Below are 19,488 nucleotides of genomic sequence, written 5' to 3'. Positions count from 1 at the left end.
ACAGATTTGCCTGTTGAATAGAAAATTGTTTGGACAGGCAATTTGGAGGTGCAACATTAGAAGGCCACTATTACAGTTTAAGTGAGGGTGTCTAAAGTAAGGAGGTAATCATTTTATTGGTCTGAAGCAGGTTCTGCCCATTTCTGTTTTTCATAAAAATTCATGACATCATCCCATAGGATCTCAGTAAGTGCAATTTACGGTAATTTGGCTGAATTTGTTCAGTAGATATTAATAGATGTTACAAGCCAGGCCGTACATCGTTCACCTACAATCAACAAGAGAGATGAATCTTGACAAACTCCTAGTTAGCAAGGCTGAAGAGAGCTAAACGTGAATTTTTAATGGGTTCAAATTGCAGTCCTTAAGGTATTTCCTTAATAAGGACACAAAACTGAAAAGCTGCGCCTGGTCTACTGATCAAAGTCCGACTGCTGGCCCAGGCTCAACACACAGCTCGCTGGTCTTGGAGACCAACCTAGCCTCTTCCAGACACCGCCTTTTTCATCCCGCCCCCCGACCACCAGAGTCAGTGACAGGAGCCCCGAGGCTGCTGACTTATCAGACTCCCAGTCCCCACCCCACTAGCACTTCAGCTGGAACTCCTAGAATCCGCGGAGGCGGGGGCGGGGAGGATAAAAGGCTGTGGGGGCGCAGGCCCGCGGTCACGTGACCCTAGCCTGCCATCTTCCGCTGTCGTCACTTCCGGGTGCGACCGTCGCTTCTGTCCGGGTGGGCTCTGCACGCATTCGGTGCTTCCTCACTGCGTCTGACAGTCTGTGCAACTGCCCCTTCCCTGTTCCCAGCGGGAGGGACATGAGTGTCCCTGGGCCACCTTCCCCGGACGGGGTCCTGGCAGGGCCACCCGAAGGCCTGGAGGCCGGGGACCTGACGCCGGGTAAGTGCTATTGAGCGGGGCGGCGGTCTCACCCAAGTGGGTGGGTCTCAGGGCTGCCCAGCGGGAGTAAGTTGCTTTCAGCAGTTGCTGACCCGAGACTCTGGCCGCGGCGCGGTATAAGGGAACCTTGCCCTGCCGGCCTTCCTACCCAGAGGAGGGGGCGGGAAACGAGATCTTGTGGGTGGAGGGGAGTGGGAAAAGATGGCGTTTGGGGTGCTGTTCGTGGGGGTTGAAAGTGAAGCAGTTCTGAATTTGCTTATTGACTCTAGCACACTGTTGGCTATTTGTTACAAGTTAGTGGTTGAAGATGGATTTGCCAGGATGATTTGTTTGTTATTCAGAGAGCTGAGGTATCCGATATTACTGACCACTCACTCATGAAATGCTTGTCTTGCTTGTTGACCTTATTGCATCCCTGTTTCATCCAGCAGTCTTTCTCAACCCGAATTCAAGGAAAGATTTAAACCTGAATGACCTAAGGCATCTGTTGAATGTAATGAATCGACTTGTACTGCATCCGTAATGGTACTATGTATGTGTATGCACCATCCTGGGGGGAACTGAGAAACAGTTTCTGTGTTCTGTGGTTCAGATGAGGAACCCTAGATAAGAAAGGCTGCAGGACTTTGGACGTGCCTTTACTTGTACTTCCTGTTCCAGAAATATAGAACTTACCGCGAAATAGTGCTCTTAGGTCTTTCTTGGTCATGCTTTTCCTCAGTGATCTCCCTCTTCACACACACCTTCATAAGTTGCTTCTATAAATATGACTTCCTTGTATGTAAATGCAGATTGGGTCTCTCTGCTGCTTGCTCCTGCATCTGCTTTCTGGGTACTTTAACACGGTCATTTTGCACTAATCTTACCCTACAGCATGTACTTAAATAAATGTAGATGTCTGATGCTATTAATGGTGCCAAGTCATGAGCTCTTGAAACTTTGACATTATTCTTAACTCTTTCCTCCCACCCCTATCTATTCCAAGGGATTCTACCCTACAAGTTCCTTCTCCCCTTTGTATTTTCACCCTTTAACAATAACAGTTGTAAGGCTAGTCCACCTCCAGTCTCTTACTCTTCCATCCCATCTATCACACTGTCACATCACTGCCCCAAGATATAGGCCCCATCATGTCATTTACTTGCTTGGAAACCATAAATGGCTCCTTACTAAATTAAGGGCCAAACACATTAGCTTGGCACTCAAGGGTCGTCATCGCTGGCCGCATAGTCTTAGAGCTCACTACTGAACATCTCTCATGCTCCAGACACCCCAAACTAACCTCTCTTTCCAGAGCAATCCTATGCTTCTTCCTTTACTCTTGTTGCATCCCTTCTTCTCCAGTCTTAGAATTCTTCCCCATTTGGAGATAGCCCTCTGTAGGTTGTTGGTGGAAGTGTAAATTGGTGCCATCTCTTAGGAAGGTAGTTTTCCAATGTCTGTTAACAAATGCATAAACCCCTTGTCCCATTAACCTAGTTCTAAGAATTTATTCTACAGAAACAGTGACATGAATATGCAAAGACAAGCACAGCTCACTGCAACATTGTTTGAAATAGCAAAAAATGAAATAGATGTCTTACTTTCTGTAGTGCTGTAACAAAATAACATAGACTGAGTGGCTTAAACAGACATTTATTCCTTGAAGTTCTGGAGGCTGTGAAGTCCAAGGTGTAGGTGTGAGCAAAATACGTTCCTCGTGAGGACACTCTTCAGATCTTGCAGATGGCTGCCTTCCACTGTGCTGTCACAGGGTGGAAGGAGAGAGTACTGGTCTCTCTTCCTCTTATTTTAAGGCCAGTTATCCCATCATGGGGGCCCTATACTCACACCCCATCTAAACTTAATTATTTCCCAAAGACTCCCACCTCCAAATACCTTTACACTGCAGGTTAGGACTTCAATGTATACATTTTGGGGGAGGACATAAACATTCAGTCCATAACAGCAGGGAACTGGTTAAACAAAATATGGTGGAGTTGTATTATGTTGAAAACAATGGAGTAAATTCATATATGTTGATACAGACGATACCTGAGATACATATTTATGAGAAAAGTTACAGTATAAGCAGTATTTCATTTGTGATAAAAACAGGGTTTAAGCCTGAGTTTGCAAAGATGATTTCTTGAAGGCTATTTAAGAAAACTCCAGAGTGACTCTGTCTGGAATAAGATAGCGAGAAGGCATATTTTTACTATTCAGGTTATGCCCTCTTCTATTGTATTTTAAGTTTTTTTTACAATGAGTAACATTTAAAAAGAAAGAAAAAAGAAAGAAATGAAAATTCTATCCCATTCTTCAAGCTTCAGCTCAAATGCCCACACCTCCTTTAGAATTGTTCCCCAATATCCCTGGTGAAAGTAGTCTTTCTCTCATCCAAGGGCACCTCTCACATTCTCTGATTGCCCTGTATTGAGCCCTTTCACGGAAGGGGACTTGCTTCATTATTGTTGTGACCTCAGAAACTAGTGCATACAGTACACGTGGAGCAAAAGTTTCTTGTCTCTGACAGTAAAGTACCTTGAACTTAGGGAATAAATGTGTGTAAAAAGACAAGTAACTTAGACTCTTCCAAATACTAACCAGAAGTCTGGGGTTGGGGTGGGGGGGGGGGAGGGTAGTGTCTGTGAATTAAAATGTTTATATAGAGTAAGGAAGGTGTATTGGTTATTTTTCCTTAAGGTTGAAATATTCTTATTTGTTTCTGCTTATTTGTGATACTTTTGTTTTCTATATTTTTTTAAAGAGGGTTGCTGCTGTTTGCACTATTTTGTAAAGAAGGCTTTAGCAGTGGCATGAATCATCAGATATATTTTATTAGGTTCCCATCTGATGGTACATCAACGGCAATATCTGTACCTACTTCACTTTTCCCATTACATTTTTATTTCATTTGTGGAGTGCTTCAGTTTCTAGCCAGCTCTTGTTTTAATATTGCCTTGCAACCTAGGGAAATCCAGTTTGTTCATGTGTTTCTCAGGATCCAAATAAAAACCCTGCTATTTTATTTTGATCTCTAAAAGCTAATTTTGAATATATGACAGCATGTTGTTTTTCTCAGTCTTGCCAAAATTTAAATCTGTGGTAAAAACTATACTTGGAAAAGAGCTATAAACAGTGTATTGTGGTAAATGTATTCTATATGATGACCTAATTTGATATTATAGGTTATTACCAGATTATGATTAAAGATAGGTATTTCAGAGTTTAATATTAGTTTTAAAATGCTTTGGACTACAGTTTTAATAATGTGACCATTCACCATTTTTTTTTTTTTTTCATTCTAGACCAGTGATTCTAAAATCTTACAATTCACTGAACCCTATTTAGAAAATGTTTTGTATCTTTCTTGGTACGAGTAGTGATTGATGGGTATTCATATTAGACATTTTTGAATGCCTGGCACAGTGCGTACACTGTTATTATTCAAAGGAAGAGTATGAAAAAAATATTTCCTGGCATCATGTCTGGATTTACACAGCAACGATTACTATACACTATTTTCTATGATAAATTAAGGTACTGAATCTCAAGAGAGGAGAAATTCTTAGAAAATCTCTCTCTTGCTGTCTGACAGCTGACAAAACAACTGTCCTTTTACATGTAAGTAATATATCAGGCTATCTGCAAAATAAATGTTCATCCGTTTCAATCCATTGAATTGAAAAAAATATTTTTAGGCATTGCATTTGAAATATGTATAATTTGAAAAAGAAGAATTTCTTGCTTCCATTCAGTGATTATTCCTTCCTTTTAGGACTCAGACTCCTTTAATAATTCATTGAAAACTCTAAATCCTCTACCCTGAAAAATACATAAACATGGAAATTGCATGTGTTAATGTTCTTTTAATCTAGACCTAACCTTGTGCTAGTAACTTAAAAATATTTTTTGAGTGTTCATAGCTTAATTTATTGAGGCTTCTCAGAAGGTAAAAATTAAAAAAAAAAAGATACAGTATCCTGTGTGTGTGTACTCTGAGCTCCACTGCCAGCTTCCTTCCCCCCATCCCTACTACTCTCTTATCCCTGTGTCAGTTTAAAAGCTTCCTAAATATGATTTTTTGCTCGGGGACAGGTTTAAGTGACACTTCTCCAGATGAAGGGTTAATAGAGGACTTGACCATAGAAGACAAAGCTGTGGAGCAACTGGCAGAAGGCTTGCTTTCTCACTACTTGCCAGATCTGCAGAGATCAAAACAAGCTCTCCAGGAACTCACGTGAGCTGACAAAAACCACTGATGCCCTCATCTCTCCTCTGGCATGGTCATAATTTACTGTAGAAGTAAAGTATATATCGTATTAGGCATAATACTTTATAGCATATAATACAATAGAGTATTTCTTTATCTTTTGTGATAGCAAATGGACATGGAGTAATTAAATTACACATATACTATACTGTAATTTAAATGTAAAAAGTGAAATGAATGCTCCTAGAGTATTTGGTGTCTTCTAAGAAGTGATTAGTTTTGGTTTCTCACCACTATTTTAGGAAAGTACTGTCTCTTGGGAATGTTGCAAATGGGTTTATATCTATTTCTGAGTAGAGTTGCAAAATTGTCTCCATGAGAGTCACATTTGTTTTCTATTGTTGGTTCACATGAGTTGCCAGAAATTTATAATTACCTCTTTTTGAGATGACCCATTTCAGTCCTAGTTAATGGAATGGAGCTGTACTAGCTAACTAAAAGACTGGGGAATAAGCTAAGAGAGGAACAGGATAAGGGAGAATGGAACTCATAGTGTGTGATCAGAGTGTGAACCCAGAGTGTGATCAGTATGCAGAAATTACACTCTGACTTTATCAGTTCCCACCCAGAAACAAATAACCTGAGTTTCTAATTCCTCTTGGGTTAGGACCTCTCTGAATTGCCCACACTGGCCTATTATTTCTTTTTTGCGGTGGTCAGTTTTAAACTCGCCATGAACAGCTGCTGCTTACTCTTTGAAAACTGATCTCACAAGCCTTTATTAGGGCAAAAGGAGAGGAGTAATCAACAACTGTGTCCATTTTGTAAATATTAGTAACCAATGTTACAATCCTTGGGTTTGAAGATGATAAATGAGTACAAAGATGATACTGTGTTCTATTATACTGTGTTCTATTACATGTGGTACCCTGCTGTAGTTAAGGGAGTTTGTAACATTCTTAGTTTTCTGCTAGTTCCAAGTGAGATATTTTTTTATTCCTTGTGTGTGTTATGTCTTGTGTTTTAACACCAGTCAGTGCTTGTGGCAGAAAAGTCATAAAGATTTTGTGAGTGAGTTTGGATGATGTATGATAGACTGAAGGAGGGTAAGCAACTCTGCAAGCAAAGCACATCTAGATAACACTTTATGTATAAAAAGCTGGGAATCAAGTAAATGGAAAGTGTAATTGGTGAGGACATTGGCTGAAATTTAGTGTTTGAACACGACTGAGCGACTTCACTTGCACTTTTCACTTTCATGCATTGGAGAAGGAAATGGCAACCCACTCCAATGTTCTTGCCTGGAGAATCCCAGGGATGGGGGAGCCTGGTGGGCTGCCGTTTATGGGGTCACACAGAGTCGGACACGACTGAAGCAACTTAGCAGCAGCAGCAGCAGCCCCATTTATCTTCTTAGGCATCTGGACAATGATGATGAGGATGATAGTAATTTCAGCTACTATTTATAACAGTTGAATATGATAAATAAGCAGTTAGTAAAGTTCTTAAGTGTTAAGGAAAGATAAGCACTCAGTATGCCAGCAAATTTGGAAAACTCAGCAGTGGACACAGGACTGGAAAAGGTCTGTTTTCATTCTAATCCCAAAGAAAGGCAATGCCAAAGAATGTTCAAACTATCGCACAATTGCACTCATCTCCCATGCTAGCAAAGTAATGCTCAAAATTCTCCAAGCCAGGTTTCAACGGTACGTGAACCGTGAACTTGCAGATGTTCAAGCTGTATTTAGAAAAGGCAGAGAAACCAGAGATCAAATTGCCAACATCCGTTGGATCATCGAAAAAGGGAGAGAGATCCAGAAAAACATCTACTTCTGCTTTATTGACTATGCCAAAGCCTTGGACTGGGTGGATCACAACAAACTGTGGAAAATTCATAAAGAGATGGGAATCCCAGACCACCTGACTTGCCTCCTGAGAAATCTGTATGCCGGTCAAAAAGCAACAGTTAGAACTGGACATGGAGCAACAGAGTGGTTCCCAATCGGGAAAGGAGTACATCAAGGCTGTATATAGTCACCTTGCTTATTTAACTTATATGCAGAGTACATCATGAGAAATGCTGGGCTGGATGAATCAAGCTGGAATCAAGATTGCTGAGAGAAATATCAATAATCTCAGATATGCAGATGGCACCACCCTTATGGCAGAAAGCAAAGAAGAACTAAAGAGCCTCTTGATGAAAGTGAAAGAGGAGAGTGAAAAAGTTGGCTTACAACTCAGCATTCAGAAAACTAAGATCATGGCATCTGGTCCCATCACTTCATGGCAAATAGATGGGGAAACAATGGAAACAGTGAGAGACTTTATTTTTTGGGGCTTCAAAATCACTGCAGATGATAACTGCAGCCATGAAATTAAAAGACACTTGCTCCTTGGAAGAAAAACTATGACCAACCTAGACAGCATATTAAAAAGCAGAGACATTACTTTGCTGATAAAGGTCTGTTTAGTCAAAGCTATGGTTTTTCCAGTAGTCATGTATAGATGTGAGAGTTGGATTATAAAGAAAGCTGAGCACTGAAGAATTGATGCTTTTGAATTGTAGTGTTGGAGAAGACTCTTGAGAGTCCCTTGGACTGCAAGGAGATCAAACCAGTCAATCCTAAAGGAAATCAGTCCTAAATATTCATTGGAATATTCATTGGAAACTGATGTTGAAGCTGAAACTCCAATACTTAGGCCACCTGATGTGAAGAACTAACTCATTAGAAAAGACCCTGATGCTGGGAAAGATTGAAGGTGGGAGGAGAAGGGGACGACAGAGGATTGGATGGTTGGATGGCATCACCCACTTGATGAACGTGAGTTTGAGTAACCTCCAGGAGTTGGTGATGGACAGGGAAGCCTGGTGTGCTGCAGTCCTTGGAGTCGCAAAGAGTTGTACTTGACTGAGCTACTGAACTGAACTGAGCTGAAGCAAACTTCAGAGAAAGAAAAAAGAAATGTATGGGTCAAGTTAAGAGCTTTCTAGACCGTCCCATTGATCAGTGTTTCTGTTCTTTCAGTAATACCATGCTATCTTGATTTTTGTAGTTTCTGTAATGAAATTTGAAATTTGGTAATGTAAGTAATGTAAGTCTTCCAGTTTTATTTTTCTTCTGTATGTCTTGGCTAGTCTGGGTCTTTGGCTTTCCATGTGAATTTTAGAATCAGTTTGTTGACATCTACAAAATAACTTGCTGGGATTTAGATTGAGATTGCATTGACCCTGTGGATCAAGTTGGGAAGAATTGATATCTTAGCATGTTGAGTTTTTTATTCCATGTACTTAGAATATCTCTTCCATATTTAGATCTCATTTATTTCTTTCATTAGACTTTAATAGCTTTTGCATATAGAGCCTATATGTATTTTGTTAGATTTATACCAAAGTATATTTTATCTGACAGGGATTATTGTCAGTGGTATTGATTTTTTATTCTAAGTGCATTGCTGGTATGTATGAAAGCAGCTGATTTTTGTATATTAACTTTGTATTCTGAAACCTTGCTGTATTCATATTTTCATTCCTGATTTTCTTCTGTTGTTGATTCTTTGGGATTTTCTACATAGGCAATCATGTTTTCTGTGAATGAAGACAGTTTTATTTCTTCCTTTCTGATTGTGTATTTTTTATTTCCTTTTCTTGTCTTACTGCATTAGGACTTATGATACAGTGTTGCCTAGGATTACTGAGAGTGGACATCCTGATATTAGGTGGAAAGCATCTAGTTTCTTACTAGATGCTGTGGCTATTTTTTTTTTTTTTTTTTTTAAGATATTGTTTATCAAGTTGAGGAAGTTTCTCTCTTCCCTATTTGATGAGAATGTTTTTAATCATGAATGTGTATTGGACTTTGTCAAATGCTTTTTCTGTATCTGATAAGACCATATGATTTTTCTTCTTTAACCAGGTGATGTGGTGGGTTTCATTGATTGATTTTCAAATGCTGAACCAGCTTTGTGTATTTGGAATAAATCCCACTTGGCTGTGGTATATAATTCTTTTTTATACATTGCTGGATTTGATTTGTTGATATTTTGTTGAGGATTTTTGCATCTATGTTTGTGAAGGATAATGTATAGTTTTCCTTTCTTGTAAACTTTTCCTTCCTTTCTTCCTTGAGTTTTCCTTCCTAAAGTTTTCCTCCCTTTCTTGTCTTTATCTGGGTTTGACTTTAGGATAATGCTGGCCTCATAGAATGAATTGGAAAGTGCCCCCTTTGCTTCCATTTCTAAGGGAGAGGGTGGAAAATTGGTATAATTTCCTCCTTTAATGTTTGGTAGAAACTGTCAGTGAAGTCATCTTTCCTGGTACTTTCATTTCTGGAAAGTTGCTAATTATAAGTATAGGCCTACTTAGATTATCTGTTTCTTCTTGTGTGAGTTTTGGTAGTTTGTGTCTTTCAAGGAATTAGTCATTTCCATTCTAAGTTATCAAATTTGTGGGCATAGAGCTATCTGTGGTATTCCTTTATTATCCTTTTTAACGTCCATGGGATAAGTAGTGACGACTCCTTTCCATAAATTATGTTAGTGAGTTGTGTCTCCTCTTTTTCTTTGTTAGTCTAGCTAGAAGGTTATCAATTTTATCAGTCTTTTCGGAAGAACCCACTTTTGATTTCTTTCTGTTTCTGTTTTCCAGTTGTAACACTGTGTTTTTGCTGTCCTACTTGTCTTGGATCATTGACTTGCTGAGTTCTCCTCTCATCCATTCAGTGTTTCACCCTCCGTTATCTCCAGTCAGAGCTGAAGGGATACTTATGACCTGTGGGGTTTGTGTGCTGAATGAGGAGATGTTATAACTGACCTTCAGTCTCTTCATTGCTATTTCTTTTTGTCATTATTGTTCTCTGTTTAACATAGTTTTGCAAGCACATCATGTCATACCTTTGTTTGTCTATATTATTCTTCACAGTATTTAATTAAATGACCCCCCACCCCCACCCTGTGTCACTTATTCCTGTGATCCTAGCATTGGTTGATCTGGAGAAGAATATCAGAGAAGTTGGTTTCTCTTCCTTAATAGAAGTTTTTTTTTTTTTTTTTTTTCAATAGAAAGTTTTGAATCAGATTTTAATGAGAAATCTTAGAAATTACCTAATGTGACCTTGTTACTTTGTAAATGAATTTAGGTCCAGAAAAACTAAATTTCCAAGATCACACAACTGGTTATTATCCCTTGATAACTGCATTTTCCCAGCTCTAATCTGAAAATTCATGACTTCTTTTCCTTTATGGTAATGTTACAATTTTAATATATATAAAACATCAGATTCTTGGGCAATATAGTATAAAAAACCTTTTTCAGGGATAATACAGAGAATTGCTAGAAATAAGTAATAAAGTTTATAAAGTAATAAAGTAATAAGTAATAAAGAAATAAGTAATAAAGTAAATAAGTCTGATGTTACTGGAATCTGAAATTGAGGCCAGAATAAAAGACATATTTACTTATCAGAATGTGGCTTTGGAATATTATTTTGAAAAAGATTATGTTAAACTAAATAAGCGTTGGAAAGTCAATAATTTCCAACTTAATCTACTTTTAACATTAACCAAGATGAATGTGATGCCTTTTACTGAACAGTCACTTAAAGTATATAGAGTTTATTTTGGCTGTATGCTTTTGTTTCAGACAGAACCAAGTTGTATTATTAGACACACTGGAACAAGAAATTTCAAAATTTAAAGAATGTCATTCTATGTTGGACATTAATGCTTTGGTAAGTATGATTTGGGGGTTTCCCAGGTGGCTCAGTGGTAAAGAATCACCTGCCGATGCAGGAGCCACAGAAGATGTGGGTTCAATCCCTGTGTCGGGAGGATCCATTGGAGGAGGAATTGGCAACACACTCCAGAATTCTTGCCTGGATAATCCTGTGGATAGAGGACCTTGATGGGTTACAGTCCATGGGATCACAGAGTCAGCACTTACTCTCAAGTATGATTTATTTGACAACAGCTTAGAGACAGATTGTTTTAGAAATAGTTTAATCCTCCCAATTTTGTACTTGGTATGTTTGAGATTTTTTTCTCTAATTTTTAAAATTTAGAATGTGTTGTTTAACAGTAAACCTTGATTTACTTTATTAGATCTTCTATTGTCTTGATTTGTTAACTTTCAAATGTTAAACTTGTGATAGGAAATTGAACTTGTATATGAAAGTCTGGAGTAGATCTGCTCTTAAGTAAAGACTAATAAAGGAAAGTAAACGTAAGGAATTTTTGGGGTGCTGTTTTTCCCCTTAAGGAAGACCATCTCTCTTTATCAAGTACATGGTTTTTAAAATTACCATTTATTTAATTGTATGGTATTTTTGTAATGCATCTGATCTGATAACAAATTAATGCTGAAAGAGACTGACTGTCCTTCATGGACCCTTTGTATCTTTGAATATAAGTGACAACAGTTGAATTTCACCAGAAGCTTTTTAGCTTTTTGATGAGAGGAACTGATACACTTTATTTTAAGAAATGGAGAATTGACAGAAATAAGGAACTTGTGGCTGCCTTTCTCTTTACCCTGAACATTAGAAATAGTGTAGTTTGCATGATTTTGTGGGCTTTCATATATATGTCAAAAAATGGACTTTTCATTGGAAAAATGTGGCTGATTAATGTTTTCCTTTTATAACAATCAAAAATCAAGTCCACCTTCTCTAGTGTTAGGCAGTGACGTGTGGTCATAAGTACAGTCTCCTAGTCAGTAGTCCCTGATTTGTGAAGGAAGTGGGCAAAACCCACCAACTTTTGTCTTTCCCACTGAGTTCATATAGCAGCAGAGCACATATTTGTTGAATGAATTAAGGATAAATGAAAGAACCAAGCAGATGTAATACTGTTGCTTCCATATGAAGGGGCAGAAACTAAGTCTTTTTCCTTCTCTCAGCCCAAGAGTGGTTTTGATTGTCATGTAGGAATTGATAATAGAAGGCCAGAGAGAGAAAGAGGGGGTCTGTAAGCTCTCGAGCTCATCAGACTCTGACTTTACTTGTAGCTATGTTAAGGCTGCTAAGCTCACTACTGACACACCTTTCGTTTTTGTTACCTGATCTTCTCTCTCTGTCATCTTGCTTCCTGAGAAAGAAGTGCTTTTTTCCTTCTCTCCTATCTCTGGCTAAAATGGAAAGTCTGTACATCATTCATTGGGAAGAAAAGTGTCCTTACAGAGGTTATTCTCCTTGGTCTGACTTCAGAAGCCCAAAGAACATGACCAAGCTTGTCCACAGCCTTCTCAGGGCTCTCTGGCCGCAGCTTGGTTTTTCCAGATGGGAACTGTCCTGTGTACCCTGCTCGGTCTTTCCCTTGTAAAGGCAGTACAGAGTGTTTTACTTTTCTTGAATGAAACTGGTAACCATTGTTGGATAGTCTTACTAAAATTTCAGGATTATACTGCATGTTTTTAAGGCAAAATGTTATTTGTACAGAATATAAATGTCTGTTTAGTAACTTTTTAATCAATCTGAACTGAATCCAGTATTCTCAAAAGCCCAACTAGGGGTTTAAATTAAATTTGAACTTTTGGAATTAAAATGTGGAGATAATTAAAGCTTCAAAAGTTTTGACTAATTTAGGAAGAATGAACTATAACTTAGATATTGGTTTATTTATCCATTTTGATATTTCAGTCTGTTTTAAGTTCACTTTTCATTTTACTTTTCCATCTTAAGTTCACTGAAGCTAAACACTATCATGCCAAGTTGGTGAATATAAGAAAAGAGATGCTGATGCTTCATGAAAAGACATCCAAGTTAAAAGTGAGTTGAAAATTCTTTTACAGTCTTTACAGAAGTAGAGGATTGTCTCTTTTTCTTCAGAATTCATTTTCTGACTTTTTATATATTCATATACAAGCACATATTTAATTCATGGTACATTAGTTTCTTTTAAAACACATTCTTATGAACCCCACTGGGCTTTTCTACTAATAGCTGGGCTAGTGGGCTCACATTCTCTGAATATGTCACTGTAATTGTCATTTAATAGGAGTTTTGAGTAACAAACTTTTTATATCAAGGAGACTTTAAATTACCCAGAACATTAAAAATTGTGAATCACGATATTGTATACCTATAACTTATATTGTACAGCAACTATACTTCAATAAAAAAATTGCCCAAGACGAATTTAAAAGTTAAATATGAAATTTATTACTATATAAAAGCACCATTACTTAAATTTTTAAAAAAAACTTTTAAAGGTTATTTTCCATTTCCAGTTATTACTAAATACTGGCTGTATTCCCCCTGGGTACAGCACACCTTTGAGCCTGTCGTACACCCGGTAGTTCATACCTCCCAGTTGCCTCTCCCCATAACCACTAGCGCTACTGCTTTTAAACTAGGCCATAACCTACAGGCCTTTTGTTCTCTTGGCTTTTAATTTTTTTCACTTAGAAAAGAGCACTTAAACTGCAGCAGAAGAGGCAAAAAGAAGAGTTGGAAAGGGAGCAGCAACGAGAGAAGGAATTTGAAAGAGAAAAGCAGTTAACTGCCAAACCAGCTAAAAGGACGTGAGAAGTCAGATGTTTGTATCCTTCCTTTTCCTGTTCATGTTCTGGATTTAAGACGATCTGGTGTAGAATTAATGTTAAGGTAGTGCCTTATACCACTGTGTTCTGTTCTGAAATCCTTTTCCAGGAGTGCTGTTTCTCTTCATTTCAGCCATTCAAGAAGCTTTTTTTCTGAGTAGAAGACATAATGTTGCCTGGTTTGGGTATTTGTATATTTGGATATTTGTATTCAACTTTGTTTTGCTTAATTTTTAAATTCATTATTTTGGCCTTAGGTCATTTATAAACTGAAAAATGGTTTGATTGTTTTAATAGTCTAGACTCTTTAAATGGTTAAAATTTATTATGCATTGTTTAGCTTCTTAAAAACTGTGGATTTGAAAGTTTCAGTTTCTTATTTTATGAAATGATTTGCCTTTCTGACAATACAATACTGGGTTTTGGCAGTTGCCTTTTCATTGTTTGGTTAAGAAATGCCAACTGTTTAATCACATATGCCACTGGAAAAGAGGTGGTATAAGCCTTTGTGAAGAACATGATAGAAAAGTATGTACACAGGAAATATTAGCATCTTAGACATAGGATAAGTGAACAAGATGCCATAGAGGTTCCACTGACCATATACTTTTATCTGTTTCCTAGCTTTGTTGTTGCTGTTTAGTTGTTATGCAGTTCTTGGGTTCAAAGTAGATTATATCTATTCCTAAAGTTGGGTGAGGGTGGTGTAGCTTTCACACAAATGCACTTAAATATTCATAATTTTTAGTCATCACACCCTGTGAGATACAGTTGTGAAGTTGATAAGATAATGAACTTGACTTCCCAAGTGGAAAGTGTTACTGCTATTTCTAGCTATCCTCTGATTTGCTGTGTGGCCTTACGTGTGGTTACTTTTTTGTGCTTTAAAAAAAAATTCTTAAAGTAGAATTATACATGGCAACTATCCATTTTACAGATAGTGACAAAAATGGTAGAAAACTAGTAAATAGCTTCTTCGCAAAGGAGGCAGCATGATACCCTTGGTGTTTTCTAGATCCACCCCCTCCCCAGTATTAAATGTAGAAATTTATTATGTGAGGGAAATATTATGAAGTTTCATTATTTTAAATTGAGAGTGTATTATTCACTGTTTTAATATTGTTTAATATCCAACTGATGTCCAATCTCTGTTACACAGAGACTGTACAGAGTAGGTTGGGTTACAGATTATGCTTAGAATGTATGTCTCTCATAAACTACATTACATTTAGTGGGCTGGAAGCACCACCTCTAATCACATCCCAGGATGGAGAAAGCATTTAGATTTATGTTAAGTGCTAAGAACCAGTCTATTTAAAGATTTTTCCTTCTTTAGTGAATTATGATCTCACAGTTCACTTGACTTTGACCGTATGTGTAAGAGTAGAAATATATTTTATTTTTAAAGGCTAAGTGTTACCCTCAAAACACTAGTTAAAACTACAGGGGTGGCAGGATCATGAGTACTGGCAGGACGTCACCTAAACTGCGGAATGTGCTCATTCACAACCCGACAAATCTGTGCGTTGTTTCTTAAGAGTGGTTTATGGTCCACCTGCAAAGATTATTTGAAATACTGGTTCTTGGATACCACTCTCAAACTACTGAAGCAAATCTGTTTGCTTTTCTTTTTTTTTCCCTGTTTTTTTAAAAAGTTTTGTCAAATGACTCAGATGTACTTTATAAGTTGAGAACCACTGGTCTGGTGATCCAGGGCAGAGTCTTCCAGTCTAGGCTGCATATTATCACCTGGAAGCTAAAAAAAAAAAAAAAATGTTTCTGGAAGATTTTTACTCATTAGTTCTTAGATAGGGCCCATGCACATTTTAAGGACCCTCCTAGATATAAGTCTGATTCAAGGAACCACTGGTTGAGACTTTGTAGTGATTTAGATTTATAAGGAATAAAATAATGTGAAAGCTACCCAGTAACTCTTGGGATTACTCTTATGAATGAATTCTTAAACTACTGCTTTTGATACAAAGTCAGATTTAAGACTGAAATAAATAGTCAGGAAATAGGTATAGAATTCTGGTAAACTGAATTTTTGTGATCTATTTTAAAACAGATCATGTTTATTGAATGAATGGCAAGGTACATGTATTTTTAGAAATGTATTTACATTTTGAGGATTTCTTAAAATGTCGAGAATATGTATTGGCATCCACTATTTTTGGGGCTTCCCAGGTGATGCAGCAGTGAAGAATCTGCTTGCCAATGCAGAAGACTTTTGTAAGAGACTTGGGTTTGATCCCTGGTTTGGGAAGATTCCCTGGAAAAGGAAATGGCAACCGACTCTGGTATTCTTGTCTGGAAAATTCCATGGACAGAGGAGCCTGGTGAGCCCCAGTCCATGGGTTTTAAAGAGTCTGACACTACTGAATGACTGAGCACACAGCACTATTTTTAGGTCAATTGTAAAACAGAAGTACTTTTATCTTGGTAATTAAAATCTAAAACTTGCGCTGTATTTCAGTAGCATACATACATATCTTGTTGACTAAAACTGAGCAGAACCCTTAAATTAGTCTTGCTGTTTTTTGTACAAAATAATGAATTGGTACTTAAGTTGAAAAAAATTGCCTTTGGTGTTTTGTTTGAAAAAAACTGCCTTTGTTTTGATTATGTTTGTATATGTTTCAGTACGTATATCATGTACGTACTAAAGTGATGGGAATTAATTTTGTATTTACTTTGCAGGAAATATCTTGTAAATATGCAAGATGTTGAATGTAGTATGGATTGTGTCCGCAGTGAGCTTTTTGGTGGGTATAGTTTATACATGCCAATTATATACCCTCATGTACTTGTCTGATTTTGAGCTTGTAAAAATGATAACTCGTTTTTACACATTTAATAAAGAAAAAAAGGTCTGTGAATTATCCAGTATCATCTCTCAAGCACTGGTGTGCACACAGCACTGTACACTTCACTTTATGTACTTTATTCAGACATTCTGTTCCTTTGCTTTCCTCTCCTGTCATCTTCCTCTCAGTGTTCTCTGTAGGTGTGTCACAGAATGACTGGTGTGCTCATGAGATCCTTTTCGAAAAGGTGATGGCAAGTGTTACGAAAAGATTCTAGCTGAAATAACCCAGCTTTATAAAATTCTTCTCTATTTGAGAATAAATTATACTTTCAGTGGTTTGGTAAAAAGTGCTTCATGAAGACCATATATAGCCTATGGAAACTCCAACTATGATAGAATATTTTAGGTCAGATTTTTTATTTTTTTAAGCTGGTAGTCCTTGGGCCTCTGGAGGAGGGATTTCTGTGGATGGCTTTTGAAAGAGACATGAATTCTCATAAATTTCTCACAGAGATTTGTATATATGAGTTTCTCAGGATTGAGTCTACAGATTTCATTAGATTCTTTTACAAATATATATATATATATATATATATATATATATATATATATATAGTTTCCTCTAAAGCAGTGATTTTTAATCATTAACATTCAGACCTCACTGTGTACATATTTTAAAAAGTAGTTTCTAGGCTTTCCTTTTGAAGAAGATTGTTCCTATGTTATATATTTGTTCAGAAATTATGCTTGTACAGGTGACTCAGACATTTAAGACTTGTTCTGGTTTAGCTCTGCTTGCATGTATGAGGCCAGGTGCCATCTAGTCTTCAGGTTAACATTTGAGTGAAGCTATTCAGTAGGTTTGTTTTCAGAGCCACTAAGAGTGTTTAAGGGAGTAGTCAAGGGAGACGGTTCTAATGACTAGTTTAAAAAGCACTTAAAGGAAAAATTCCAAAGAAATACAGGGTAAAGGAAGGGCAGTCAAAGAGAAGATAAGTAAAATTTGATATGGGTTGAGTATGGTAGTTGAGTAAGAGAAAAGGAAAGGCTAAGACTGAAATAGAAGGGAACAGTGATGTATCTTTTGTGAACCCTGAAATAAGGGAGGCTTATAGGCATGTGAAGAATAATAAATCAATAATACTCACCTGTTTTAGATTAACATCTCCCCCCCGTCCCTTCATCTTAAACTGAAGAAAAAGTTGTAGCTAGCTGTTCAGTCTGGTGTAGATCATGCATATTCCCAAAGTGCTTCAGGAGGCCTGCAAGGCTCAAATCTGGGTAAGTGTACAATAGGTGCTGCTCACTTTCATTCCAGATTTGGCTTTTATTAGGACTTTGAAAAAGAGAGTCAAAAAAGCATATTGAATTTGGTACAAGTGAATGAAAACAAAATCTTAAAATCTGATTTATATTTTAGTCTCATCTAGAAAATACTGTCACAGCAACATCTAGACTGGTATTTGTCCAAATAACTATATAACATGGTCTAGCCAAATTATCAGAGAAGGCAGTGGCACCCCACTCCAGTACTCTTGCCTGGAAAATCCCATGGATGGAGGAGCCTGGTAGGCTGCAGTCCATGGGGTCGCTAAGAGTCAGACACAGCTGAACGACTTCACTTTCACTTTTCACTTCCCACTTTCATGCGTTGGAGAAGGAAATGGCAACCCATTCCAGTATTCTTGCCTGGAGAATCTCAGGGACGGGGGACCCTGGTGGGCTGCCGTCTATGGGGTCGCACAGGGTCTGACATGACTGAAGCGACTTAGCAGCAGCAGCAGCAGCCAAATTACTGGGGCTTTCCTGGTGGCTCAGACGGTAAAGCATCTGCCTGCAATGTGGGAGACCTGTGTTTGATCCCTGGGTTGGGAAGATCCTCTGGGGAAGGAAATGGCAACCCACTCCAGTACTCTTGCCTGGAAAATCTGTGGACGGAGGAGCCTGGTAGGCTACAGTCCATGGGGTTGCAGAGTCAGACACAACTGAGGCAATTTACCATGTAAAATTAGCCATCACAGTTGAGACTGAATTGAATCTAATAGAGATAAACGGATACTTAAAATGGCTATAATAAAAACCTGTATTACATAAATGCCAAATAGGGAATATTAAAAAGATTAAGTTCCTGAAATTGTAACATGGTTTAGGAGCCGGTAATCCTTGGATAATCCAAGCCATTGCTTCTATTCCTGATTACATACTCTACTAGATTTAACAAGATAGGCAGTCCCAAGATCTTGGGAGTAAAATGAGCTCAGAGATAATGTGTGTACTAGGCTGTAGAAGAATTGATGCCACATCTATTGTAGCATTATTCCTTCTGTATTAACTACGGGTCTGTTCAGTTTTCTTAAAAATGGCGTCAAGGAATAGGTAAAGTTTTAGAAAAGACTCAACGGATGAACACACCTTAGACTTAAAACCGGATGAAACACAGGGGACACTGCTGCCATCTTGTGGTACTGTGCTCCCCTAGTCTACTAATTCTGTATTGTCTCAACTAGTTTGATGAAGTTTGGCCTAAGCATTTTCAACTATAGTTTTTTTGTAAGTCAAGATTTTCTGTATGATCTGAATTTTTGTTTAAGCAGTGAAATGTTTGAAAGTGATCTGTGAAATATTTGATAAGGTTTAAAATTACATTTTTCTAACTTTTTGAATTTTTTAGTTTGATGTTAGGCTTGAAGTTTCTTTCTTTCTTTTTTTTTTTTTCTTCTCCAATCATATAATTTGTCATCATCCACCATGCTTGGAATCCTGTTCTAAGAAAAGCATTCTAGGCCAAAAATAGATCTGATTGTGGGCAAAGATCCCAAGAGTTCTGTGCTTTGATTCACCTGACTCTTCCCCTTGGTCCTTTGTTGATAGGATCTGGGGTGAGCACCTGGCCCAAGGGCAACCAACCCGTGGGCTCAGAAGTGGAAAAATTAGTCTGGCAGTAAAAACTCTGGCTAGATGGGGACATAGAGAATCTCTTTGGCTTGGTCAGTTACTGTTTTGGGAACATGTAGATCAGAGTACTCACTTTTAGTACTTGAAGGAGAAATGAG

General features: G+C 37.7%; 1 protein-coding gene across 1 annotated transcript; it reads left to right on the top strand.

Annotated features, from left to right (window-relative positions):
* Positions 1 to 702: 702 nt before the first annotated feature.
* Positions 703 to 16,505, top strand: BLOC1S6 (biogenesis of lysosomal organelles complex 1 subunit 6). Its single transcript, XM_019968898.2, has 5 exons — positions 703 to 898; positions 4,979 to 5,120; positions 10,732 to 10,819; positions 12,767 to 12,853; positions 13,493 to 16,505. Exons 1-5 carry the CDS (start codon positions 817 to 819, stop codon positions 13,610 to 13,612), a joined length of 519 nt encoding a protein of 172 aa, XP_019824457.1. The 5' UTR covers positions 703 to 816; the 3' UTR covers positions 13,613 to 16,505.
* Positions 16,506 to 19,488: the final 2,983 nt, after the last annotated feature.

Source organism: Bos indicus, chromosome 10 (assembly GCF_029378745.1).
Source record: "Bos indicus isolate NIAB-ARS_2022 breed Sahiwal x Tharparkar chromosome 10, NIAB-ARS_B.indTharparkar_mat_pri_1.0, whole genome shotgun sequence".
NCBI classification, from domain to species: domain Eukaryota; kingdom Metazoa; phylum Chordata; class Mammalia; order Artiodactyla; family Bovidae; genus Bos; species Bos indicus.
The sequence above is the reverse complement of the archived record's forward strand: the minus strand, read 5'-3'. Positions and strand labels throughout refer to the sequence as shown.

Bases quoted from the DNA above. Each gene is read 5' to 3' on its own strand.
- BLOC1S6 (XM_019968898.2), top strand. From the start codon at position 817: ATGAGTGTCCCTGGGCCACCTTCCCCGGACGGGGTCCTGGCAGGGCCA. The intron at 5,121-10,731 runs GTGAGCTGACAA...CTTTTGTTTCAG, and splicing joins CAAGCTCTCCAGGAACTCAC to ACAGAACCAAGTTGTATTAT. The intron at 12,854-13,492 runs GTGAGTTGAAAA...TTTTTCACTTAG, and splicing joins AAAAGACATCCAAGTTAAAA to AAAAGAGCACTTAAACTGCA.